Source organism: Schistocerca serialis, chromosome 1 (assembly GCF_023864345.2).
Source record: "Schistocerca serialis cubense isolate TAMUIC-IGC-003099 chromosome 1, iqSchSeri2.2, whole genome shotgun sequence".
In the NCBI taxonomy this organism is placed as follows: domain Eukaryota; kingdom Metazoa; phylum Arthropoda; class Insecta; order Orthoptera; family Acrididae; genus Schistocerca; species Schistocerca serialis.
Window position 1 is genome coordinate 127,515,445 of NC_064638.1, and position 27,370 is coordinate 127,542,814.

The 27,370-nt window shown below is 42.3% G+C and overlaps 1 protein-coding gene across 1 annotated transcript; it reads right to left on the minus strand.

Annotated features, from left to right (window-relative positions):
* Window positions 1-18,777: 18,777 nt before the first annotated feature.
* On the minus strand, window positions 18,778-24,884 carry LOC126455352 (cuticle protein 76-like). The gene is made up of 2 exons (XM_050091170.1): window positions 24,873-24,884; window positions 18,778-19,140 (listed from the first exon to the last, which is right to left on the minus strand). The coding sequence occupies exons 1-2, from the start codon at window positions 24,882-24,884 to the stop codon at window positions 18,778-18,780; spliced, it is 375 nt and encodes a 124-aa protein (XP_049947127.1).
* Window positions 24,885-27,370: the final 2,486 nt, after the last annotated feature.

Here is a 27,370-nt window from a genome sequence, read left to right on the forward strand (position 1 = left end):
TTATTCCATCTGGAATTTTCCATTTCTAAAGTAAACAGTATACACACACACACACACACACACACACACACACACATTCACACAAAAACAGCTTACACACAGACCTGACACAGGCAGCCAGAAACAGTGATCATCTATGTATGAGCTATGTTTGTGTGAATGTATGTGTGTATGTTGTCTATTTCAGAAGGCCTTCTGTCTGGAAGTGATCTGTTTGTTCTGCCTGTTCAAATGGCTCTGCGCACTATGGGACTTAACATCTGAGGTCATCAGTCCCCTAGAACTTAGAACTACTTAAACCTAACTAACCTAAGGACATCACACACATCCATGCCCGAGGCAGGATTCAAAACCTGCGGCCGTAGCGGTCGCGCGGTTCCAGACTGAAGCGCCTAGAACCGCTCGGCCACCACGGCCGGTTGTTCTGCCTGTCTGCGACTAAACATGTCCACTATATTGTCAGTAGCAATCTATCCTTTTCATACTACTGATATATATAATGATGTATATTATTCGTTTTCAAACATAGAATAAATTTATAAAGCTTGAACTGTGCACTATGTAAGAAATACATAGACTACGCAAAACAAATTGCTTGTCTGCTCATTATTGTCACAGTAATACCAATACATAAAGTCAGATACAATGACGAATGATAGTGAAACTTCCTGGCAGATTAAAACTGTGTGCCGGAACGAGACTCGAACTCGGGACCTTTGCCTTTCGCGGGCAAGTGCTCTACCAACTGAGCTACCCAAGCACGACTCACGCCACCTCCTCACAGCTGTACTTCCGCCAGTACCTCGTCTCCTACCTTCCAAACTTCACAGAAGCTCTCCTGCGAACCTTGCAGAACTAGCACTCCTGGAAGAAAGGATATTGCGGAGACATGGCTTAGCCACAGCCTGGGGGATGTTTCTAGAATGAAATTTTCACTCTACGGCGGAGTGTGCGCTGATATGAAACTTCCTGGCAGATTAAAACTGTGTGCCGGACCGAAACTCGAACTCGGGACCTTTGCCTTGGCGGAAATAAAGCTGTGACGACGGGGCTTGAGTCGTGCTTGGGTAGCTTAGTTGGTAGAGCACTTGCCCGCGAAAGGCAAGGCTCCCGAGTTCGAGTCTCGGTCCAGCACACAGTTTTAATCTGCCAGGAAGTTTCATATCAGTGCACACTCCACTGTAGAGTGAAAATTTCATTCTAGAAGTATGATAGTGTCCTTGAAGTGAGAATTAGTTTGCAAAGCATTGTACTGATGCACTTGTACTCGATAAGAATTACGTCGACAAAGCAAAAATCAGTCATCATAATCAGTAATAAATCACGTATGCTGTCAGCTACTGTGATGCATAAATTTACCCCCCGATCTCTCTGAAGATATACTAGAGCCACAGGCTATAGTCTAGCATAGCCCTGTATGGAAAGCTCTAGACGTGAGCGTTTCTGCCTTACAACCAGCTTTGGTCGGTATGAAATGCTGCGGGACATGCTACCATTGTCTGATATTTCTGCCACCAGAGAGGAATGTGGAGCTAAAAGATATCTGTTCGCCTGTGTTAACCCTTTCGTTCCATATACTGCAAATTATTTCAAGACATTCTGTTAACGAACTCAAATACATTATCGGAGCAAACGTATCTGGACCCTGCCATGTAATGCGGAACTTACTACTAGCTGTCGCGAGGGGCTGACCCACCAAAGTAAAAGGAGGCGGAGAGAATTGTGTTGTCAGCAGAGAAGTAGTAACAGAAGAATTGGTTAGTCAGGAGAATTCAGTGATCCCAAACATGCAGTAATCATTGGACGACATCTGGCTAACAGATCCATCAGACACATTTGAACTCGTCTTCTCTGTCCAAGTCGACAATTGGTGATGTGATTTTGAAGCGAAAACCCGAAGGAGCAATCACAGTTAGACAAGACCAGACAGATCTCATGTACCGACCGACAGCGGACACACATTATGTTGATGTCCATTAATTGATATCCAGATACATCGGATCAAATTGTGTGTTTTGTATACATTTACAGGACCTTGTCCTATTACAGACAGCTGTAACGAGATGTGACTTTTTTTTCAAGCACCTTGTATCAAATTCCCATTAGATATTAAGCAGAAGTGTGTGTGTGTGTTTGTGGGGTCAACACTATAAGAACAACTATGTCAAGCTCGATGTGGATGAGAGTCCTTACACAATAACGTGGCCAGGGTAAATGACCGAATGAAGAAATAGTGGCGGGTCTCAACCACCAGAAACCAGCAGTTTCGATGCTTTGAAGTAGACAGTTGACTGTCTATTGAATATGTTTCTGGTATCCTAATTCTTCGTTACAGTACGATGCCTCGTCAATCCGATACTGAATTTATGTTAATGTTTACTGCTATCGTTTCGTGGTTCAGTATTTAAGGACGAATAGCAGACAAACCATGTTTTGTTCCGCTAGTACTTTTTTTGAATCAAGGCACACAATTGTTTCCGAATTTTGTTCCTATATAACTGAAGCTTAAATGAGTGGGACATTTGTGTTTCCTGAGTACGGGTGAAAAGCTTGTAAACTATTCCCTTTCAAATTCTGCGTTAATTTGATCGATTACCTTTTTAGTGTCAGACAAACCAAAACACATCAATTTGCTACGAGAGAAAGTAACGGTGGTCCAAACCCTAACCAACAATGTATCACACGTAAACTGCCTTTATCAGGAAGCGGTAGTCTAACAGGTGGTCATGGATGTAGTTAATAGCAGACATAACTTTTTCGAAGACCGAATGCACCTTCTCTACCTGTCAAAAGTACCTGGCCTTGCCTGCAGAACAGCTATTACGCCGTTGCACACCGGAAGACGAATTCTGAGGACGAAAGGGCTAAGAAAATGACAGTCTTGGGGAGTTGTTACACCAATAAATGAATTACAGACAAATCTGATAAAATTTGAACATACTGTCAACACCCAGTGTCTTCCAGTTTCGTTGGAGTACATTCGTTACAGCGGTTGCACAAAGTTTCAGATGCTTCTATCAGCATTCACATTGTTCTCTCGAACTTTTTTTTCCAACCCAGACCCTACCGACACGCAAGAGGAAGTTACTTGCACCAAAATGCTCAATACTAATCCGCCATCATTCTACTATGCTATGAAACCCCGTACCAGTCACAAAGGTCTTGCTGCCACACCGCCAGAATAGCTTAGGAAATTGCTGCTGGTAAATCTTTCGGGGTATAAGGTCGTGGTCCTAAAAAATCTTTTCTTTCCGGTCATGAAAATGTTCATTGTCTCATCAGTTTAGGAAGTGCTGGCTCTTCCTCGACAAACAAAAAACACGATCTACTTCAAACTCAATGAGTTATTGATAAGGGTGTCTTTCTCCTCTTAAAAGCATCCTTGACTAACATTGACTTACCACCTTCTGTGGCATAGCGCTTCATACCGCGCCCATGTTATGTGACGGTACAGGGCAACGAATCATTGCAACCGCATGACAGATGTGCCCTGCTCCAGTAGCCAGCTGCTAGTAGTTACGACTGTGGCCGAAATGTATCAGTTTCTTCCCGACTACGAAATTATAACGTAGTTACAAATTTCATTTCAAATATAAGTGATGAAAGTTGTTAATTTCAAATTGTTGCTGAGCAATGGGTGGAAAGAGGGGAATGATATTTTTATTGATTACTTGTGGAAAAATTTGTTACATATTGTCGTTAAAGAACATGCGAGTCGCAAGTATTGAATTTCGAAATGTTAACAGCCGTTTGAGTGACTCTGTGTAATTACTTGACAGTCGTTTTGTATCATCAGTCATTCACTGTGTGTAATAAGGTACAACGTTCTGTAAGAACTGACAAGTAGGTAGTGGAGAGCGGACATAGTAATTACGACGGTAAATAATCACTCGCACTCCCGGCACTTTTATTTTTTTATTCTCGCTGCGTATACACAATGCATGTAGCATAGAGCGCGTACTACAGAGAACTCTTCTGGCAAAGATAACAGTTGATCTTGCTGCAGTAGGACAGCGATATTATTGGGGGTTAGAGCTAGTGGTTCTATGTCCCCACATATATTTGTTCCAGTTCATTGTGTATAATGGTTTTGATCTGCTTTTCTTTGTATGCTTTCTTCTAAATTGTTTGAACAACTGAGTGGTACCTTCTACTTTTGAATGTCATTTCTGGAATTAAATCTATTGATTTTATTTGTAAGCATTATGCATCCCACAGTCGATAAACCGCAGTCACTTACTCAGTAATCGCCGTGCTTCCGCTAGGAGGTCGACGGAGTGTTTATATTACGATCAACATGTTCCAGAATTTGCCTCTAACATTACGTAAGATAACTAGAATTCTCAAATCATACTATTGGCACAAGTCTGTGGGTATCTCTTATGAAGACTGTTGGTAGTCTGAGTTTGCATATCACTTATACGAGTAAGGAACTGTAGCCAGTATCACAATTTTTTGTTCAGCCGCAGGTAATATGATGATATTTTTTCGAACGAAACCAGTCGTGACATAACAAATGTGTGTCAAAGCAGATGTGGTACTTTTCTAGTAATCATCATCATCACATATAGTTTTGGTTTAATCATCACTGCATGTTCAAATTTCAAGTAGACTGCAACTGATTCTTCCAGACCTTCTTAGGAGGCCGAACATTTATTTTCCCTTGAGGTGTATATTCGTGTATTATTTTAGATATTTGTTCATCTATCGGCCTTTGAATATGTTCATGCCGTTTATTACTCTACTCCTCCATCTTATGAAGTATGTTTTGACGCCTAATTAATTTATATGACTGTTCTTTTTATCATCTATAAATCCGTAAAGAGCTAGTGGTTTTAGAGAGTCATCTCCGCTCCTTCAATCCTCCTTCGTTGACTGGCAGTTAGAGTCCAAGTCTCTGACCTGTACATTAGACCTGGTACTGCCATAACACTATAAAATTTTAGTGCTGTCTCTTTTCGACCTTCTGAGTCGAGTGCGATTTATGGTACCTACTAACTGCTGAAATTTTTTCATTGATTGTAACATGTAAGATCTCACATTCAGTGCATTTAAAAGCATTTATTTATTGAAGCGGTCCACTTTCAACGATTATTTTTGCTCTTATACGCTTCTTACCATGGAATGCTATTATTTGTTACCTTGTGCTGGTATCAAATTGCTCTCTGTAATTTATCTTACGTCGTCTAAGGTTGTTTGGTCATCTCGAAACAGGAGTGTGTTTATAACGTTGTTATTAAGCTTATAATGTTGTGCTACTTTACTCTGCCGTGTCCTTATAATATTATCTATAGACAGATTAAATAATGTGTGTCACAAGGACAACCTTGTGTCACTCCTCGAGAGATGGATTTTGCAAATGGACTTCCTTTTTGACTTTGATTTTGTTGTGAACGCACATATTTTGAATTATAATTATTAGGCACTGAGGCATACTATTATTTTTTAAATTTTCCCATTATTTAAGTGTGTGTACTTTACGAAGGGCTTTCTCATAGTCGATAAAGACAATGCGATGACTGTGTTCTCTGTGTTTTTAAGTAATTTGGCCATCTGGAATAACACCATTTATGCAAGATATTTCCATACGAAACCCATTCCCTTCTACTGTAAGATACCTTTCTGCTGTATCTGTAGTGTATCTATTACCTATTAGTTTCGTTTACATCTTGTATTCAGTGTTCAAAAGACTAATACCTCGGGAATTGTGATGTGTCCTGCAATGTCCTTTTTTCTTATTAATATCGCAGTCTGATATATCCAGTCGCAACACTCTCTCTGAAAATAGTTGTTTCCGTCTGACAGTTGCAACAACACTAGCACCCTAGCGGTTGTAACACGCCCGGGAGTACGAATGGGTGGGGGTACCTTGTACTGACTTCACGTTTCGTGACCGTGCGCCCCGTCCACGCCCCGTACCTGGTAATCCCGCGGCGGTCGTACTGTTCTGCTCCACACTGCTGCTGGCTTGCTTGAAATTATTTATCGAAATATGCAAGCGAATAAGGGGAGCCACTCAACGTTAAAACACAACACTGTTCGACGTCAGGTATGAACAACTATATTGTGAGACGATTAAAGGAAAAATGCAGGTTGCACTGTTTACATTCTAATTCAGAAGTGTTATCCCAATTAATGGATGATTAACAGTCCACAAAATATCATTTAGACGAGCGTACGCGTAACCGACACGACGCGGGTGATTGTTGATGATGCGGAAGCCGAATGATCGAACGAAAGTTTTTAAGATCGTCATACATACAGATATCCGGTAATAGTCCTCCTTGTCACTAGTGATGATATAACACTGTTCGTAAAGTTTTCAGTTATCAGTTCTCACTTGTACGAGCGTGTGTGTAACCGTCGCGGCGCGGCTGATTGTTGATGATGCGGAACGCGATGATCGAACGCAGGTCCTCACGTTCGATACAAGACACTGGCACTTAAATATTCTCTTTTGTGGTAAATAGTGTTACTGAGTCACATCAGTTCATTCCTGGAGACCGAACACGGCGCGGATGAGTGATACAGTACAGTACGATACGCAACGAGAAGATACACAAATACGTTATCAGCAGCACTGCATATTTTTCAATTACTTCTTGACGCACTTTCCTCTGAACCATTTCCATATTTCATCACTTTACTATAATAGCTCTTGTAACAACACTTCAACTTCCATACTAACAATGCCTCTAGATGCATAGCTACATACTACACAACAAAACAGTTTCGTGTCCCGTGCTCGACTCACTGCAGACGCGGCTTACCGCAAAGATACTCCACAACTAAGCCAGCGATATGACAATACGCTTACACAGTGAGAAAGCGGACGTAAGATTGTTTTGTTTTCAACTAGTTTACTACTTAATCAACGAAGTAGTTATTGTATTTTTGCGTTCCAAGAATTACAAAATTATCAAGAGACGTGAATGACCGTTATATAAATGTAAAAACGATCGAATGTCACTGATTCAGTGACACAAGTTACAACTTCATGAAGAAATACTTTCTAATATGTTTACAATTGCAGCTAAAAGAAAGAGAATATAAACACGTATTTCATGTATGAGAAATATTTATTTCTGTTGCTGTCTGTTCTTATTATGGTAGGCGCTAATAGGTGAATGATTGTCTGGAGAGTGATTTGCTAATGGAAACAGGGGGAAGTTAGCCAATGTGAAATTCTGCACCCCACTGTAAGTTTAGAGTATCACAAATTTTTTCTAGGTCGCCACCCAGTTTAATGAAAACTGGAAAAATTTAATATAAGAATTGAATTTTCTCTGAGCTGGTAAGTATAACTAACGTGTTGCTGTTGTTGTTGTGGTCTTCAGTCCTGAGACTGATTTGATGCAGCTCTCCATGCTACTCTATCCTGTGCAAGCTTCTTCAACCCCCAGTACCTACTGCAACCTACATCCTTCTGAATCTGCTTACTGTATTCATCTCTTGGTCTCCCTCTACGATTTTTACCCTCCCCGCTGCCCACCAATACTAAATTGGTGATCCCTTGATGCCTCAGAAAATGTCCTACCAACCGGTCCCTTCTTCTTGTCAAGTTGTGCCACAAACTTCACTTCTCCCCAATTCTATTCAATACCTCCTCATTAGTTTTGTGATCTACCCATCTAATCTTCAGCATTCTTCTGTAGCACCACATTTCGAAAGCTTCTATTCTCTTCTTGTCCAAACTACTTATCGTCTACGTTTCACTTCCATACATTGCTACACCCCATACAAATACTTTCAAAAACGACTTCCTGACACTTAAATCTATACTCGATGTTAACAAATTTCTCTTCTTCAGAAACGCATTCCTTGCCATTGCCAGTCTGCATTTTATATTTTCTCTACTTCGACCATCATCAGTTATTTTGCTCCCCAAATAGCAAAACTCCTTTACTACTTTAAGTGTCTCATTTCCTAATCTAATTCCTTCAGCATCCCCCGACTTAATTAGACTACATTCCATTTCCTCGTTTTGGTTTTGAGGATTTTCATCTTATATCCTCCTTTCAAGACACTATCCATTCCGTTCAACTGCTCTTCCAAGTCCTTTGCTGTCTCTGACAGAATTACAATGTCATCGGCGAACCTCAAAATTTTTATTTCTTCTCCCTGGATTTTAATACCTACTCCGAATTTTCCTTTTGTTTCGTTTACTGCTTGCTCAATATACAGAGTGAATAACATCGGGGAGAGACTACAACCCTGTCTCTCCCTTCCCAACCACCGCTTCCCTTTCATGTCCCTCGACTCTCATAACTGCCACCTGGTTCCTGTACAAATTGTAAATAGCCTTTCGATCCCTGTATTTTACCCCTGCTACCTTCAGAATTTGAAAGTTAGTATTCCAGTCAACATTGTCAAAAGTTTTCCCTAAGTCTACAAATGCTAGAAACGTAGGTTTGCCTTTCCTTAATTTTTCTTCTAATATAAGTCGTAGGGTCAGTATTGCCTCACGTGTTCCGATATTTCTACGGAATCCAAATCGATCTTCCCCGAGGTCGGCTTCTACCAGTTTTTCCATTCGTCTGTAAAGAATTCACGTTAGTATTTTGCAGCCGTGACTTATTAAACTGATAGTTCGGTAATTTTCACATCTGTCAGCACCTGCTTTCTTTGGGATTGGAATTATTATATTCTTCTTGAAGTCTGAGGGTATTTCGCCTGTTTCATACATCTTGCTCACCAGATGGTAGAGTTTTGTCAGGAATTGCTCTCCCAATGCTGTCAGTAGTTCTAATGGAATGTTGTCTACCCCCGGGACCTTGTTTCGACTCAGGTCTTTCAGTGCTCTGTCAAACTCTTCACGCATCTTCATCTACATCATCTTCCATTTCCATAATATTGTCCTCAAGTACATCGCCCTTGTATAGACCTTCTATATACTCCTTCCATCTTTTTGCTTTCCCTTCTTTGCTTAGAACTGGGTTTCCATCTGAGCCCTTGATATTCATACAGGTGGTTCTCTTTTCTCCAAAGGTCTCTTTAATTTTCCTGTAGGCAGTATTTATCTAACCCCTAGTGAGATAAGCCTCTACATCCTTACATTTGTTCTTTGGCCATCCCTGCTTAGCCATTTTGCACTTCTGTCGATCTCATTTTTGAGACATTTGTGTTCCTTTTTGCCTGCTGCATTTACTGCATGTTTATATTTTCTCCTTTTATCAATTAAATTCAATATTTCTTCTTTTACCCAAGGATTTCTACTAGCCCTCGTCTTTTTACCTACTTGATCCGCTGCTGCCTTCACTACTACATCCCTCAAAGTTACCCATTCTTCTTCTACTGTATTTCTTTCCCCCATTCCTGTCAATCGTTCCCTAATGCGCTCTCCTTGAAGCTCTCTACAACCTCTGGTTCTTTCAGTTTATCCAGGTCCCATCTCCTTAAATTCCCACCTTTTTGCAGTTTTTTCAGTTCCAATAGATTGTGGTCAGAGTCCACATCTGCCCCTGGAAATGTCTTACAATTTAAAACCTGGTTCCTAAATCTCTGTCTTACCATTATATGATCTATCTGAAACCTGTCAGTATTTCCAGACTTCTTCCATGTATACAACCTTCTTTTACCATTCTTGAACCAAGTGTTAGCTATGATTAAATTGTGCTCTGTGCAAAATTGTACCAAGCAGTTCCCTCTTTCATTTCTTATCCCCAATCCATATTCACCTACTACGCTTCCTTCTCTCCCTTTTCCTACTGCCGAATTCCAGTCACCCATGACTATTAAATTTTCGTCTCCCTTCACTATCTGAATAATTTCTTTTATTTCATCATACATTTCTTCAATTTCTTCGGCATCTGCAGAGCTAGTTGGCATATAAACTTGTACTACTGTAGTAGGCGTGTAGTAGCTTACCCGCACTCCTATTTTTATGCATTATTAAACCTACTCCCGCATTACCCCTATTTGATTTTGTATTTATAACCCTGTATTCGTCTGACCAAAAGTCATGTTCCTCCTGCCACCGAACTTCACTAATTCCCACTATACCTAACTTTAACTTAACCATTTCCCTTTTTAAATTTTCTAACCTACCTGCCCGATTAAGGGATCTGACATTCCACGCTCCGATCCATAGAACGCCAGTTTTCTTTCTCCTGATAACGACATCCCCTTGAGTAGTCCCCGACCGGAGATCCGAATGGGGGACTGTTTTACCTCCAGAATATTTTACTCAAGAGGACGCCATCATCATTTAACCATACAGTAAAGCTGCATGCCCTCGGAAAAAATTACAGCTGTAGTTTCCCCTTGCTTTCAGCTGTTCGCAGTACCAGTACAGCATGGCCGTTTTGGTTAGTGTTACAAGGCCAGATCAGTCAATCATCCAGACTGTTGCCCCTGCAACTACTGAAAAGGCTGCTGCCCCTCTTCAGGAACCACACGTTTGTCTGGCCTCTCAACAGATACCCCTCCGTTGTGGTTGCACCTACGGTACGGCTATCTGTATCGCTGAGGCACGCAAGCTTCCCCACCAACGACAAGGTCCATGGTTCATGGGGGTAGGGGGGGGGGGGGGAGAAAATCTCCGATCCAGCCCACCTAACGTGTTAATGTTAATAAAAAGATTCAAGTGAATATGTGGAATGAACGTATGGGAACAATCTAAGTATAACCGTTAAATCAAGTAATTCAGAGCAAGCAGGAGCTTAAGCCTCAACAAAAAGAATAAGATGATCAGACAAAGGATACAAATATAAGGCCTGCCTTTTGTGCTTCAGAAACGCCATGTAGGATGTAATACTAACAATCTTGCAAAAGTGGATGGGCTTGTCTGTGAAACAGTCATCATAGTTTAACATGGTTTATTGCAATACAACATCACATTTAAAATTCACAAGATAGTTCTAAATTATGATCTGTCGTTGCTTGTAACGTGATTTATTAGCTCACTTATGTGAGCTAATAATTATATTTGTTGTGGGTTGGCAGGGTACTAGAGGAAGCCGAAAGGCACGCGTTTTAGCTCACGCAGGCTGGCGTGAGGTATGATTCAGTATCAATAGTAATTGGTAATGGCGCCTTGCTAGGTCGTAGCAAATGACGTAGCTGAAGGCTATGCTAACTATCGTCTCGCCAAATGAGAGCGTATTTTGTGAGTGAACCATCGCTAGCAAAGTCGGTTGTACAGCTGGGGCGAGTGCTAGGAAGTCTCTCTAGACCTGCCGTGTGGCGGCGCTCGGTCTGCAATCACTCATAGTGGCGACACGCGGGTCCGACGTATACTAACGGACCGCGGCCGATTTAAAGCCTACCACCTAGCAAGTGTGGTGTCTGGCGGTGACACCACAATATTGAGTGCTGTGGTACATTGTGGTGATAAATGAAAAGGAAATCTTCGGCATGCATGGGAAAAGTTCACCAAAACATACACGATTCATAGAGATAAAAAGAATTTTGCCCATCACAGTAATCCAGAGGCTCAGAGGTTCATCCCTCTCGTTGTGTCTGAATTAATGTGAAAACGAATACTATGGATCAGTTTTCGACAAAGAAATGTATCTACATCACCTTGTACGTGAAACTGAGCTACGATGGCGTGAAACACCCGCAAATGCCGTTGAATATTCATGAACAAAGCAAAATTACTAAGAGTCGTGAAAACTTAAAGTTAACACAAATGTAAACCGAATGGACACAAATAGCAATAAAATATCACGCAGAATTAAGAATAAAAAATATCCAAAGTGGTCGTGAAATTACACACGGTGAAATTACCGTGATGTGGCATCTTAAAACTGAAAGGAAATGAAAAGTAGAAGAAATAAAACACGTACACACGAGAAAAGTTCGCACATATATTCCAATTAACAGAAAAGTCAGGCAATTGAATTTCTGACCTGTAGTGGAGTAACGAAGTTGCTACACTAAGTGTTCTGGTTGCGTAAAGCGAGCATCGGAAAAACTTACTAAATACAGAAAATATACTCGCTACTACACTCTGAAAAACATAATAATTCGATTACCGAACTTGAAAGTGAACTAGCAGGTCAAACGTGTACATCAGAATAGCTATACACCATCACACATTAACACTCACAACGCCAAGTCGCTCTTAAGACTATCATCACCACCAATCCAAGGTACAGAGCATGCTCTTCCTGCAACGAACTTCCCTCAGGTAGCCGGAAGAGACCAGAGGGGTCCTTTCTGCCACCAACTACTGTCGAATGACTACCGAAATGCTACAAATCTCTTTGCCTTGACTGAGAAAACTACGTTGGCTACACTGTTGCTACAACAGCAGACAGCCAGATGCTGTACTGCTAACATACATAAGACAAATTCAACATACACACTCACTCACTCATCCATACAGATGATAGAGAAAGAAAGGAAATTTGGGAGCACAAAATCTAGGTAATGTACATAGGATTAGATGCTTACTGGAAAAATTGATACTTTAATGTAATTGTATACCAATGAATGGGCTCAGACAAAGTACAAAACTAAATTACAAATAATTGAGCATGACAGCACGAAATACAAGTTAAATAGTATGAAACGCATGTGACAGAGACGTTTCAGCGCTTGCCTCGTCATGTAATAATTCTGCACTCAGTCTAATGATTCGCATGTTCTTACACTTCGCTCGACTTCCTAATATACGAATATTTATGTAAAGGTAATTATCTTTGCTTAAAAAGCGAAAGTGTTGAGGATTCTTGCCATTTGTGACTCAGATGTAGCAACAAAAATGGAATTGGTTTTTTCTGTGTTGGCAAATAATTTTATTGTTTTTGACGTTATGTTATTACGTTTGTGTTCGTCTCCCTTGAGCTACATTTGTAATGGCTTATTTGGTACCTTAAATAATGTACGTACTGGATTCTGTGGTGTCAACGTTAGAAACCACGCTAGAGGTCGCGATAATCGATAGCGGTCGAGCATTTTCAACTTCTCTGGACTCGCTGGCACTTGCCGCGTCGCCGTATGGCACGGACAGAGACTGGCAGATAGCACCGGCCGACTCAGCTACAGGTCGTGAGCGAAGTCAGATTAGAATAGCCTTCAGCTCGCTAGGTTCGCAGCCTCTAGTTCGTGCATGTATTACGCACGTAATACCAGAATTGTGTTATCTTGCTTGTTGTATAATCCAGTTAATGTTTGTTAATGACTCATTTGTATCCAAGAAAGATAGCTGTTATTAGTTATGTTCCTGGAGTGCAGCCGGCCGCTGTGGACGAGCGGTTCTAGGCGCTACGGTCGCAGATTCGAATCCTGCCTCGGGCATGGATGTGTGTGATGTCCTTAGGTTAGTTAGGTTTAAGTAGTTCTAAGTCAAGGGGACTGATGACCTAAGATGTTAAGTCCCATAGTTCTCAGAACTATTTGAACCATTTGAACCTGGAGTGCAGTAGCAGGATAAAGTTAAGTAAAAGTTATTTACTGAAGTATTCCAGTACTAATTATTATAGAATATTCCAGATTCCTACAACCACTCACTCGTGCTAGTCTCTATCATCCCAGTGCGAAACCCAGGGGTACCGATCGAATAGCATCCTGCATGTGTGTGACGTAATGACATAGAGCCATCGATCTTCACATCACAGCCGGCCAGTGTGGCCGCGCGGTTCTACGCGCTTCAGTTTGGAACCGCGTGACCGCTACGGTCGCAGGTTCGAATCCTGCCTCGGGCATGGATGTGTGTGATGTCCTTAGGTTAGTTAGGTTTAATTAGTTCTAAGTTCTAGGCGACTGATGACCTCAGCAGTTAAGTCGCATAGTGCTCAGAGCCATTTGAACCACATCACATTCCATACCAGTTTTCTATGTTCCGCATTCACTAATTTGACTGTCCGCACCCGGTAGCTGAATGGTCAGCTTGACCGATTGTCAATCCTCTGGGCCAGGGTACGATTGCCGGCTGGGTCGGGGAATTTTCTCCGCCTCATCATCCTTCATCGTCATAGACTGCAGGTCGCCGAAGTGGCGTCAAATTGAAAGACCGACACCGGGCGAACGGGCTGCCCGACGGAGGGCCTTAGCCATACGAAGAAATCAATAAATAAAACTAATTTGACTGGAAATGTAGTGAGGAGAACATTACGTCGCTGAGTTAATGCACAATGACTTTCTGCAAAAGGCCACGTCTTCTGCAGTTTACTAGATTTTTTTATTATTTTTTAAAAGAAAGCGACAGTCTACCGTAAATATATGTACGTTACAAGAAAATCGTAAGTATACTGTCCTGTAATGTACCGTTTTGTACCTCCCACGGTCCTTAGGAAACTGAAGAAAGTCAAATGTGACGTAATTTTTTTGTTAGTGCCGATTTTTATGACGCAACGTAATCTCCCTATTGTGAAAACTACATTACACATACACTGTTGGAAAAAGAAAGACGTCTTCGATTTTGATATGATGACATTGTAGGCCACCTGGGGGACAGTAGAGGTATTGATAATGGTTTCAACGTCGTCCACGAATAGATAGCGTAGTTGCTACCAGAGCGCCATCCGTGTCTACCTTAACAAGGAATGCTCACAGCCAAAGAGCTCGGTGTGATGCAACCGTGTGAAGAAATCAGGCAACCATGCCATAGAGACGCTCTCGTGCTTCCTTCAGCCAACTGAGAAAGTTTGGAAGGTGTCAAACTGTGGCCTTCCGAGTGGGGGGTGTTCCCTTCGGAGAATTGGTACAAAAGTGGGACGTGATGCGCCATTTATGCAACGATGCTGGTATCAGGTGCCACGTGAACTTTCTCATACCCATAGACGACGTCCTGGACATCCACGCTGAACAGACGCCCACCAGGCTCATCTTACTGTAAGGACTGCAGTGTCAGACCGTACAGCTGCCAAAGAACAGAGTAACCTCCCCACAAAAATTTAAAAGATATTATTTTAAATGCAAATGGACATTGGGGTAAGTGTAAGCTCCCCAGAGAAATTTTGAAACACAATAATTGAATGTTAACTAGAATACAACTTAATGTAACCTCCCAGCAATGAATTCTACTGACAATGACAATAAAAATGTGAAAAATCGCAATCTGACTCAGGTGTAAGCTCCCACAAAAATAATGAAAGATAAGTCAATGACAATGAAATTTCAGCGATAGTGAAAACTCAAGTAGACCGATATGTCGGTCTTTGGCCCTGTGCAAAAAAATCAGAATTAATTTCTTACCTCACTGAAACTGCATGTCAAATTTCTGCTCTCATTGTTGGCCACGGCTTGGAGGAAATGCATTGCAAGTATTATTTTTTATTTTTTTATTTTTTTTGAAATTTAACTGAAACTTTTCTTTAGAGGAAATGGAAGGAGATCGTTCGTTCACTTAAATGGTTCTTTTGTTAGAATGCATTGAAAACAATATTATTATTGGGGCACTTGTTGAAAATTAATTACAATAAAAAATACATTACATTATCTGATGTGCGCAATGCAGCTTTGTTACCTTAATTAACAATATACCTCATTCAGCATCTTGACCAGAGAGACCCATGTCGACGCCCGCGGACTGCGTCTCACTCGCGACTCTCTCGCAACTGTACTCGACCATTACTGCTGACCGACTGCCATTCGCAACTGAACTCGACTACTGCTACCGACAGAGTGCAACAGACAACTGCACTGCCGACAGACTACATCACACAACTGCACTGGGCTGCTACTACCGACAGACTGCACTGCTCACAGACTGCCCACTGACTACTGCTCGTAACACTCGCGCGGTCAAGCGCAGACTAGCCACGATAAATAGCTCTCTGGTCAGAGACTCTGCAATGCCTCGCCATCGCCGCCACACAACATACGTGTTTCAACAGATAAGAGGACTTGTGAGCCCAGACGTGTCAACACGAACTGTAGCAATGGCACTACGAGCATACACATCTCTAGCCCGTCTTCCGCTCACACAGCAACATCGACGTGCACGGCTAGACTGATGACGTCAGAGGATCACTCGGAAGATGGAATCGCGCGCCGTGTTCTTCAGTGATGAAAGCAGACTCTGCCTCCACGAAAATGATGGTCCTCCTCGCATGTGGCGTAGACCTCGTAGACAGCATCCGTCCAAGACAAACTGGCTCCACCCCAGGTGTCACTGTCAGCCTTGCGATGTGGTACAATTGTCGCCCAGCTTTGATGGTCGGATGGGACGCTAACCAGCGCTCGGTACGTGCAGAATGTTGGTAGACCCGTTTATTTGGTGTTCTTGCAACCGGAAAGTGATGAGTTGTTCCAACAGGATAATGCTCGCCCGCACACTGACCGTGAAGCTCTGCAAGACTTGTATCCAGTCTAGCACATGTGGTATATGATGGAACGAGAAGTGACTCGTGCGAATTGTCAACCAACAAATCTTTCAGAAGAATGTGAACAGGCCGAGTGGGCGTGGCAGGACAGATTCGTCATCCGTACTATCTATTGGATCCCAGAGTTAGCGGATGCATTGCCATGTGTGGAGGCTACGCCACGTACTAGTATGAATGTTTCAGCATGGTCGATGCCTGGTACCTCAGAATAGCTTGTGCTACTGATTTTAATCATTTCATGTACTCCATATGCACTGTTGTAACAATAAATCTTGGATGTATTGGAAATCTCAGAAAGGGTGTACTATTTTTTTCCGGCACAGTCTATGGTAATAATATTCTTCGCAATCATCCAATGTCGTTGAGCCGTGCATGGCTTGTGTTCATTTCATTAATTGTTTGTCATCTTCTATTACGGTAGTGCCGCCTCCTTTTCTTATTCCATTTACTGGCGTCAATAACTTCCTGCCTTACTTGGCTGTGAGTGGCAGCAGCAGCGCGTATCGATAAGCACAGAGTCGTACCGTCTCTGGAGCGACCGATAGTATTTCCGGGTCGTCGTATGTCGGTTAGTCAGTCAGTGGGAGACGTACCAGCAGTGCAGTCTCCAGTCAGTCGGTTGGCGTGGAGCAGCAAGCAAGCCTCCGTCACGCGGAGTCGGGCTGGAGCCGCTGGCGGCGTGCACGCGCCGTTAGAGTGTGAGGTGCTGCTTGCTAGTGCTACGAAGTTCGCCACCCACCGATCTTGGACGTGAAAGTTGGGTCCTCACTTAACTTACTGTCGAGCCTCAACTGTTTACATTTCTTCGTTTCATCCTGGTTGTCGCATCTGGGCCATTCCTGCGAGCAACAACGTGTGTTTATTTAAGTTGGCTAAGACTCTAGCTGTCTTCCTGTGAAATTTAACTTAATTTATTGCCTGTTATGGAAGTTCACCAGCGGTATCTTCTGCCTTGTGGCCGTTGACGCTCCAGCTACCTGCCCTGGTCGTTGACATAATTTTAGGCAGTGTATTTTCCTCATCATGTTGTTCCTGTCCAGCACAGTGTGTAGTTCGACAGCTCAAGTGTTGTTGGTCGTTGTGGGCGCCCATATTCTGTGTGTCGTGTATTTAAATTGGTCGTTTTGCTGGTTGCGTGGAGCAGAACTGATTTGGTTTATTGGTCGGGCGGCTATCTGTCGGTCGGGTTGCCTCCAGATTAAGAAACCGTTGGACAGGCTGCTTGTCTCACCTAAACGGGCGGTAGTGTTACAATCCCAGGCCGACTCTTGGAAACTTCTGAGCCCCGTTCTTTGTATGTTATGTAGTAATTTCCCTGTTTAGATTTTAGTTATTCGGTTGATGTGTGGCTTTCAGCCGAGTATCAATATCTCTTAAATTAATATTCTTGTCTTGCCCTTAAGGCATGAGATTGTTATATTTTTATATGGGACCTTCAGCCAAATTTTACTGGAGAGGTTATAAGATAAGGCCATCGGCCTTTTAGATTGAAACTCTTTCTAGGTCTTAAGCCGTTAAACATATTTTGTTGATATATGGCCCTCAGCCGAGTATTAATATCTCTTAAATTAATGTCCTTGTCTTGCACTTAAGGCATGAGATGGTTATTCTTTATTTTATATGGCATGTTTTGAGATATGGCTTTCTGCCCTTGGAAATTGAAACTCTTCTTCTAGGGCATAAGCCGTTAAATTATTTGTTGGTGAGCGACCTTCAGCCGAGTTGAATATCTCTTAAATTAATCTTCTTCTCTTGCCCTTAAGTCATCAGATTGTATTTGCATTGAATGTATTAAGGTAAGGCCTTCTGCCTTTTGATTGAAACTTCTCGTATTATTTAATATGCGACCTCCAGCCTAGTTCCATTAAAATTAAATTGTTAAGGCCTTCAGCCGATTAGATTGAACATTTAGAAAATATTTTTGGGTGAAACCTCCAGAAGAACCTTGTATTTCAGTTTTGCTTAAGCCTTGTGTCTTGGATTTGGAATGTGGCTGCAGCTGATCTAAAGTTAATCAAAGGAGGTCGATTAAAGTTTTGAGTGTTTTGTTTCCTTGTTGTAATATTGTGTGTTGATAAATAAAGTTTGTATGTTGAGTGCATCTGACAGGAAATTTTGGCCCCTTTACACAACCTAATCCGCTCTGTCCCGCTAGCCCAAGCTTTTCAGTCGTATTAAGAAGTGTAGCTTTCTGACCTTTGGCAACAGAAAATTTTGGCCCATTAACTGCATCAGCAATGGTAAAAAGGTGCTTATCAGTATTCATATGCTAGAAGTATAGTGGAATAAGAAAGACAAGCGGGTTAGGCAGATAAATAGATTTTATTTGTACTTAATATTAGGTATGTACAGTGCGCCGTGTGAGTGAAGGAGTTAGGGGGTGTGATGGCGTGGTCGCCGCTACGTCGCCGCCGTCGCCGCCGCTGCCGCTGTGACGTCATCGTCCGTCGTCGTCGTCGTGGTGGTCTGGTGTGGAGTGGTGTGGGAACGGGCAGGGTCCGGCCTAGTAGGCGTAGCTGATGCCCAGGCCGTTGGTGTAGGTCATGTGGGCGACGGCGGGGGCGGCGGAGTAGGCGACTCCCAGCAGCGTGGGCGGCCCGGCGTGGACGGCGGCGGCGGGGGCGGTGCGCGTCTGCGCCAGCAGTCCGCCGGGCAGCGCGATGGCGTCGTTGCTGACCCGCACGTCCGCCTTGCGCACGCTCGAGTACGGCGTCTCGATCGTCTTGGACGAGGCGGCCGTCTGGCCCAGGTTGCCGAACGAGCGCAGGATGTTGGACTGCTGCGACGTGATGGCGCCCGGCTGCACGAGCGCGCCCGCCTGCGCATGCGCCGCCGCCACCAGCGCCGCGCTCAACACCAGCAGTACCTGCGGCACAGCAAGTGGAGAACCACTTTGTCAAGGTGCTAGCGTCCACTGGGGCTCGTTTCAGCGCTTAGAGAGGTACGTGGTGACTGGAGATGGAGCACTGGCTCTGGCTGGGAATCGTGGAGAGGAAAATCACATGTGCCCCCCTCAAAGGAATCGTTTCCCTGCGGCCAAGTGATGGATGGATGGCCTGATGGGGATTTGAGGCACTGTCCTTCCAGACAGTGTAGTACCACTGAGCCACCTCCTTCATATCTTATAGTTTCATCCTCGTCTTTGAAGGCTTGTGCCGACAGTTTATCATTAGAGGTGTGGAGAATCACGTCTACAGAGTAGTTTCAGAAATCTACCGAAGCCAGCTGAAATTAACGATCCCTGTAATAGCGTGAACGTTTAGATGAATTATCTAGTTTCGTGTGCAGGGACCTGAGGATGGTGTCAATGAGACACCGAACCTGGTAGTCCAGTAAAATAATTGATAAAATTACGGTATAAGATTTTCACTTTGCAGCGGAGTGTGCGCGGATATGGAACTTCTTGGCAGATTAAAACTGTGTGCCGGTCCCGAGTTCGAGTCTCGGTCCGGCACACAGTTTTAATCTGCCGGGAAGTTTCATATCAGGGCACACTCCGCTGCAGAGTGAAAATCTCATTCCGGAAACATCCCCCAGGCTGGGGCTAAGCCATGTCTCCGCAATATCCTTTCTTTCAGGAGTGCTTGTTCTGCAAGGTTCGCAGGAGAGCTTCTGTAAAGTTTGGAAGGTAGGAGACGAGGTACTGACAGAAGTAAAGCTGTGAGGACGGGGTGAGAGTCGTGCTTGGGTAGCTGAGTTGATAGCCGGCACGGTAGCTCAGCGTGTTCGGTCAGAGGGCTGCGTGCTCTCTGTAATAAACTTGAACGGATGTCTTGTGACGTCCGCCCAGACCAAACGCAACGAACAATATCGAACAAATGAATTATATAAAAAAAAGTTGGTGGAGCACTTGCCCGCGAAAGGCACACAGTTTTAATCTGCCAGGAAGTTTCAAAATTACGGTATTTATTTTCTACAAGTCGTTCAGTTCCAGTTCGATATCAGCAAGAAATACCACTAAAATTGGGATCAGTGACAACTTTTGGAGTAACAGCACAAAGATCTAAGCCCTCGTAGATTTAGGACCGAGGATTTCCACAGAGATCATCTTGCACACACTGCGAGAACCAGTGGCAATATCTACCTCGCAATATCGAGAAAGTGATCGAATTTACGTACTTGAACATGCACTAGGTCTTCATATACAGGGTTTGGGCAAAAATATGGGAACACGGGGAGAAATGCATACTTGGACATAAATGCAGGTTTGTGTCCATCAGGAACTGCATGCTGCAACACCGTATTAATGAGATCCGAGATAGGATTTTATTTACGGTGAGTCGTCATGACTGGAATATAATTGGTATGTAAATTTGTGTTTCACACACTGAGGTACCTATGATGTGGTTTTAATTTGTATTTTTTAGCCTGATTCTCATTATATCTTTTATTCATGTAGCGCTGAAGATAACTAGACAGTAGCTGAAACCTATCTGCATTAAACAGATTAAAAAATTTACGACCGATGTTGCCCTTCCTCTTACCGTGGATAAATGCAAGATGGTAGTCAAGCTTGTAGCTTACGCTGCTCTATTTGGCAACGAACGGCTTCTGTACAATGCCCTCAACGCGTTGTAAGTATCAGTCGTGGTCGGAATAGTGTTTCTGTGTAGCTGGAAAGAGATTATGTTGGAGGTAAGTGAATTCACAAGTGGGTTAATTGTTGGTGATCGTGTGATGGGTGTTTCCGAAACCAAGGGAGAAGAAGTGTTTGGTGTTTCTAGAGGCAGCGTATCAAAGATTTATGCCACAAACAGGGATGTTGGAAAAAACATCATCCGCTAAATCATAACGCTGACGAAAATGTGTGTTGAGTGATTGTGACACACGGTAACTGAAGAAGAGTCTGACGATAAACAAGAACCCGACAGCTGCAAAATTTAGTGCAAAACTGAATATCGCACTCGCGAAACCTGTCAGTACAAAAATAAAAGGGTTCTCCATAAGTAGAGAATTGCAGGGCCAGCTGGAATTCCAAAACCACTCAACGGTGGTTCTAATGCCCGTAACAGCAAAACTTGGTGCCCAAGCCGTTGAACTTAGACTATGGTGCAGTGGAAGAAAGTAAATTAGCCGGATGAGCTTGTTTAACACTGTTTTCAACTTCTGGCCGAGTTTACGTCTCAAGAGTGCATCATGGCAAGGATTCGGTGATGGTTTGGGTAGCTTTATACTGATATTCCTTGGCCCCATGATTACCTTAGAGAATGTCGCACTACAGTCAAGAATTATGTGACCATTTTGGCTGATCAGGTTCATCCAATGCTATAATGTTTGTTCTCTAATGGCGATCCTGTGTTAGAAGTTGTCATAGACCTTGTTCACACAGATTACGTCATCCAGGGATGGTTTTGTGAGTAAAAGGATGAACTGCCGCATCTCCCCTGGCCACAACAGTCACCAGATGTCAGTGTTACTGAGCTTTGTGGTCTCTCCTCTTGGAGAGAAGGGTGCTTGATTGCTATCCATGATTGCTACCCACTTCCATTATCGTCACCTGAAATTATCAATGTTTTGCTGGGGCATGCTTTGAAAGCCATGCAGTACTTGTATTTATGCATTCCGACATCAGTGGACGTTCTTTTGAATGCCAACGGCTTTCCCACATCGTATTCGGCATAGAAATGTGTTGTGTGTTTGGTGTGTCCTCATTTGTGCACAGCTCCTGTATATGTCGAAATGCTCTTTCTATCTTTAGACATAGAGGGCGTAACATATTACATATTTACACATTTTTATGGGGAGTTTCTGGTGATTGTCAGGCTAATGGAGTGGAAAACTCCTCTAAAATATTCCTTATTGGGAGCTTGTTGGAATATTTGTTTGAAAACAAGAAAGTCCTATAACAGTCCGATCAGTGCTCACGAAAAGGGAATGAAAGCCTAAGAAAAACATTGAGAACCCTCGGATATCGAAAAAATTCGAACTTTACGATTGATTGGGATCTTGATCATCCCTTCCTATTTTAGATTAGGAAAAGAACAATCCTACCTTTACGTTAAATGACCTTCCGTTAACTAATAAAATTTATATAAAAGCGCTGCACCACATCTGAGCTGCTCATCGAGGAGCTCCACGAGATCACAGGAGTCACGAATGTTACGCGACTGCTTCTGGCTGACCGCACACCAAATCTACCCATTCTGAGTCAGTAGAGAAGTAGCCATAGCTCGTAACGGGAGGAAAATCAACAGACACGGAACCTCCTGCACCCGGGAACACGGCAGTAATTGTTTAATCTTCAACATCCCATGAATTTTTCTTTGGTAATTATTTTTCATCATATACTGTCATGGAAGCGTAAAAAATTTAGAAAGTATATTCAGCTGTAACCATAAGAATATAACACTTCAGGAAACCCCTCTTATATCTGCGAAAAATCTAAAGGAATCCAAGTAAAAACAATGAAGATGCTAGGAGTGTGGCTGATGATATCGTTAAATGAATTGAGCGTGAATATATTACAGTGATTTCTGTATAGATATAGGACACAGTTGTCATGTGAGGAGTTGGGCAAGAAAAATGGGAAATATGATAAAATCTTCAAGCATAAAATTATCAAACGATGTAAGTACTGAACGAGAAGCGTTGGTCTTGTGGATCGGTTGCTACAACTTGGCAGAACTTTTATAAGATTTCGATAGTGGATATTACGAATGATTTTTCACGTTTTAAATTTTACCCTTGTCAACAGTTATTTGGAATAAAGAAGGGACTAGTCAAAACATCGGAAAAAATTCTGAAGTAATGTACTTTCTAGGAGGAGCAGGAGATGATTTGATGAAGACAAGTAAACAGCAACAAGAAACTAAAAGAGGAAGACGATGATTTTTCAGTCGTTCAGCATCGCCACTTACTACGTAGAGGTAAAAAGTTGTAATAAGGTCACTAAAATAAGTGTGACTCGACACAGGACATCACCTGCCTAAAGTACTCACAAGATGTAACAGACCAAGTGCGAACAGAGAGCTTATACACAAGTACGTTATTGTCTAACTAGAGAGCGAAAATTTTCCAAATTTAGATAATTTTAAATTTTTTACAGTCAGTTGCACTGAGAATCTGTGACACTACAAATGTTTAAAAAATTGGACCCAATAAATTACAAAATGTTTTATCGGCTTTAGTTTTCATAGACTTGAGCATACGCACACAGTCCTTTTACAATTATAGATAAATTAAAACAGGTTCAGTCTTTCGATTCCGACAGAAGTAAACATAAGATTTTTTTACCTCGGTTTTAACGTAAGTGTTTGATTTGGAATTTCTCCAACAAATATTACCACAGTTTTCTGGAATCTAATTGACCGCCTGGGACGGAACTAAAGTTCATATCTGGCGAGGAGTGACTCTATAGTGACAGCCTTGCTTATAAATGCACTCTAATGCATCTCGAGCGACTTATCGAATGTGTACACGCCAGCTTTGCATAAGTTTAATTGTGTACATCTCGAGCAATTGACCTAAGGTATACACGATAGGTCTACATAATTTTGACTGTGGAAATAGCGTCCCGGCAACATTTATATGACAGTGTAAACAACGCGTTGGAAATACTTCTTTGTGATATAGTGTACAAAATAAATTTAAAAAAATTCCCAAATACGCGTTTCTAGAGCGCTGGCATATCCATGAAGGTACTTAAGAACTGAAGCACTGATGACGAAGGCGTGCCATAGAAACGTACACCGGAGAAGTAAAAACGCTATTGCAGACATAACAGACATGTTTTGTAAGTAAGTTTTCTATTTATTACCTCCTCGGTTTTACAATAACAGACACTATGGTTGCCACGAATCACAATAATTTGTTCCAGAGAGTATTTTTGTTTCTTCGTTACCACTACAGGAAAATACGTGATTTCTTCATCAGACGCATTTCGCTTCATTGAAGTAAAGCTTTGTCAGTGGTCTGTAACTAACCATATTTACAATTTCTTTGCTTTTTTGGATCGAAAATAGTTTGTTAACAAATAATTGGCATTTACTTACGGTAATTTCTGCTTCTGTTTTAGCCTACACTACCAAATGTCGTCTGATAGCATGCTTTTGGTTCCTTTCTTCGTTAGACACTGATAACTGTGGTCTACTTTTACGCTGCTTTGCAGAACTATGCATTTTTTACTTTTAACACAATAATTTGTTTGCACAGTAATCTGTATTCTCAAATTAATATTCACGGCCAAGTCAAACCTAACAAGTTCGACTATAGTTGTTTGAAGTTCGTAGTATAGTGAACTCTGAAAGTTTTCGCTTTTCTCTCGCTTTGCCATAGGATTACGTGAACTGCCTGATCTAAAAACAATATAGCCCACATCGTTTAAGAACCGTGTCCCCAATTCGTTTATGCACTCTGCAATGTATCATACAATGTTAAGACGACCTTTTTAAGCTGAACTATCTAGTGAATATCTTTACCGCCTTCCCTTTCACCTCTTCTACTCGCGTCCGCCACCACATCCTTTCGTCTGCTCTCCCATTCCTTCCTGCTGTGATACCAACAATTTTTCTGCAGCCTCTGTGTGTTTTTGCAAGTTTACCAAAACAACAGACAAATCTTAACGTAGGAGCTGCCTGCAACCAGTACACACTAGCTTACCTTGACGGCCATCCTTGCGATAGAGATGCGATGTCGCTTACTTCCGATGTGTTCCGACACTGGATGGTTGGTTGACTGATGCTGACTCTGTGGCTACACGCCCCTTATATACTCTGCCACCCGGCGCTTTCTCCGCACATTTGCAGGCAAATGCACGTCGTATACTTTAATTGCCACCGCATATTGTTAGCGCGCGACGACACGATCGCTCATCCCATTGGTTCGCGCTCTCTGTGTGTGGGACGCTTCACAGACCGCGGTGTGCATGACGTATCGTCACACACAGAAAAGCGACTGAAATCTGAGACACTTTCTTTACATACGTCTAGCAATGAATTATTTAAACGATCATATTTTGAACTGTATATTTTTATGCCCTTTATCTACCGTAAACTTGATATTCTTTTGTCAAGAAGCACACTAAGTAGCAAAGTTTTCGGATTTGCACTACTTACAACTATAAAATGCAGTACATCTTTTTACCTTATGGTACTCTGGGATTGACATGAACACGAAAAACCTTTTATGAGACCATCTAGCAACTTTAATATAAGACTAGAACTCGAGATCAGTCAGGTTGAAACCCGAATCAACTAATTCATATTTAGGTACTCTTAAGCAAATATCTGGATTTCTTGAAGGAGGTCACTCTCAATGTGGTTCTTCTTCTTTCCCTAACTGCTGTCCTTTTAATAATCTCGGTTTTATAGAGGCAGTAAAGGTAGTCTTCTTTGATTTACATCTACACCTACATTTGATCTGTCAAGGAAAGACGAATTTTTTGTTTCGCATGGAATGCATCTCACTAGCGTGTCACCAATGTTACCGAAATTTAATGACATATTCTGCTCTGAGACTTATGAAAATGAATAAGGAATAATGCAAACATTGTTTCCTTGTCAGAAATAAAATCAATTGTTCTTCAGTTTTCGATTTACGTCAAATAACTTCAGGGTGTCTACGATCCGGGACAACCGGGAGATCCGGGAATAACCCGGGAATTTTTTCATCCTGGAGGAAACCGGGAAAAACCAGGGAATTTGTAATTCTGACTGGTAAGATACCGATACTCTAACTAAAGGAAATTACTGTATCCCGCTACTGCAGAATAATACTACAGCATTAAAACATGAACGAGAGAAAAAAAACGAAAATAAAACTTAAATTGCAAAGGAAATGCGCCATATAAAGTAACAGTGCTCGTACAAGCGTCTGCCAACAGCAGAATGTGCCGAAGGTTTTTTTAGTACCTTCTGCCGCTTCTGGCTACAGAAATGTGGCTGTTGGCTGTGTTAAGTAGCAGTAGCAGCAACCAGCCACATGGTACCCGGAAAAATTTTACTGGCGCGCCCAAGCTGTCAGATTGACACGTGCCCGACCGGCCCAGATCTAGTGCGGGGTGGCGGCAAACCGGGATATCTGAACCGGGTGGCAATTTCGGGGAGAGGGGGCAAATTCATAATCTTGAGGAAAAAAACTTTGTTTCACAAAGCACCTAGCATTCAGCGCACGTCGGTCTATCGATGATTCATACGATTTTGAAACGCACCCCTGCTGGTATTTGAACACATTCTAATTGATTTCAGAATGAATTAGTTGATTTTTGAATGCGTGCATATTATACGTGATGTCTCTACCAACTGCAGACAAAACGACACGGGGCCATACGAGCTGAGCTGGAATAAAACCGAACCGCAGAATGCCAACTGCTGCTTGTTTATGTGGGTGATTCGGTTTGCGAATGTACAGTGTTGTTATAATCACTAGCGAAATCCATAGATCCAGACTACCAGAGTGGAAATAAACGACTAACAGGAATAACAGGTAAGAAAGATTACGTATTATCTTCTCGGTGTATCCAAGAAAGTGAAATTTGGACAGAAAATTTTTGGCCAGATCGCTACACTAGACAGGGCCAGTTGCAGTCCCCGGCTAGCAGCCGCTTAAGTTCCATTCTGAAAGTAGCGCAGGAAACACATTGTACAAACTCGTAATAACGCCTAACCGGTGAATAATCGCTGGATAACTAAACCGGTGATTGTGGCAGGGTTACTAAAGTTAACCGGAGAATGAGTTTTGACTGTGGTAGGAATAGTTACAAAATTAGTGATGACAAGACCGTTTGTTAGAACGAGGAAGGAGAAGAAACGGGGACATCACACAAATTATGGAAGAACATGACGATTCCAAATTTATACAAAAATTTCGTTCTACTACTTTTCGGTCTCGTGCATGAGAAACTGGAGTGCATGAATTAAATGTGAAGCTATTTCCTAACGTAAAGCTTTTTGCTTGTAGTAGGCCAAATAGGTATATCGTATTGATACTTCGTGAATTTATTGTCGTATTCTAAAAATGATCATTGCCAAAACAGTGTCGCTTATTTGGTGTGTGTTGCAATTGCTGCAATATTAGAAAGGCCTATTTTGTTTTATCCGGAACACAGTGACAAAATAGACATAATCAGATCGAGAAACCACACCAGTCTTGGGTACTAA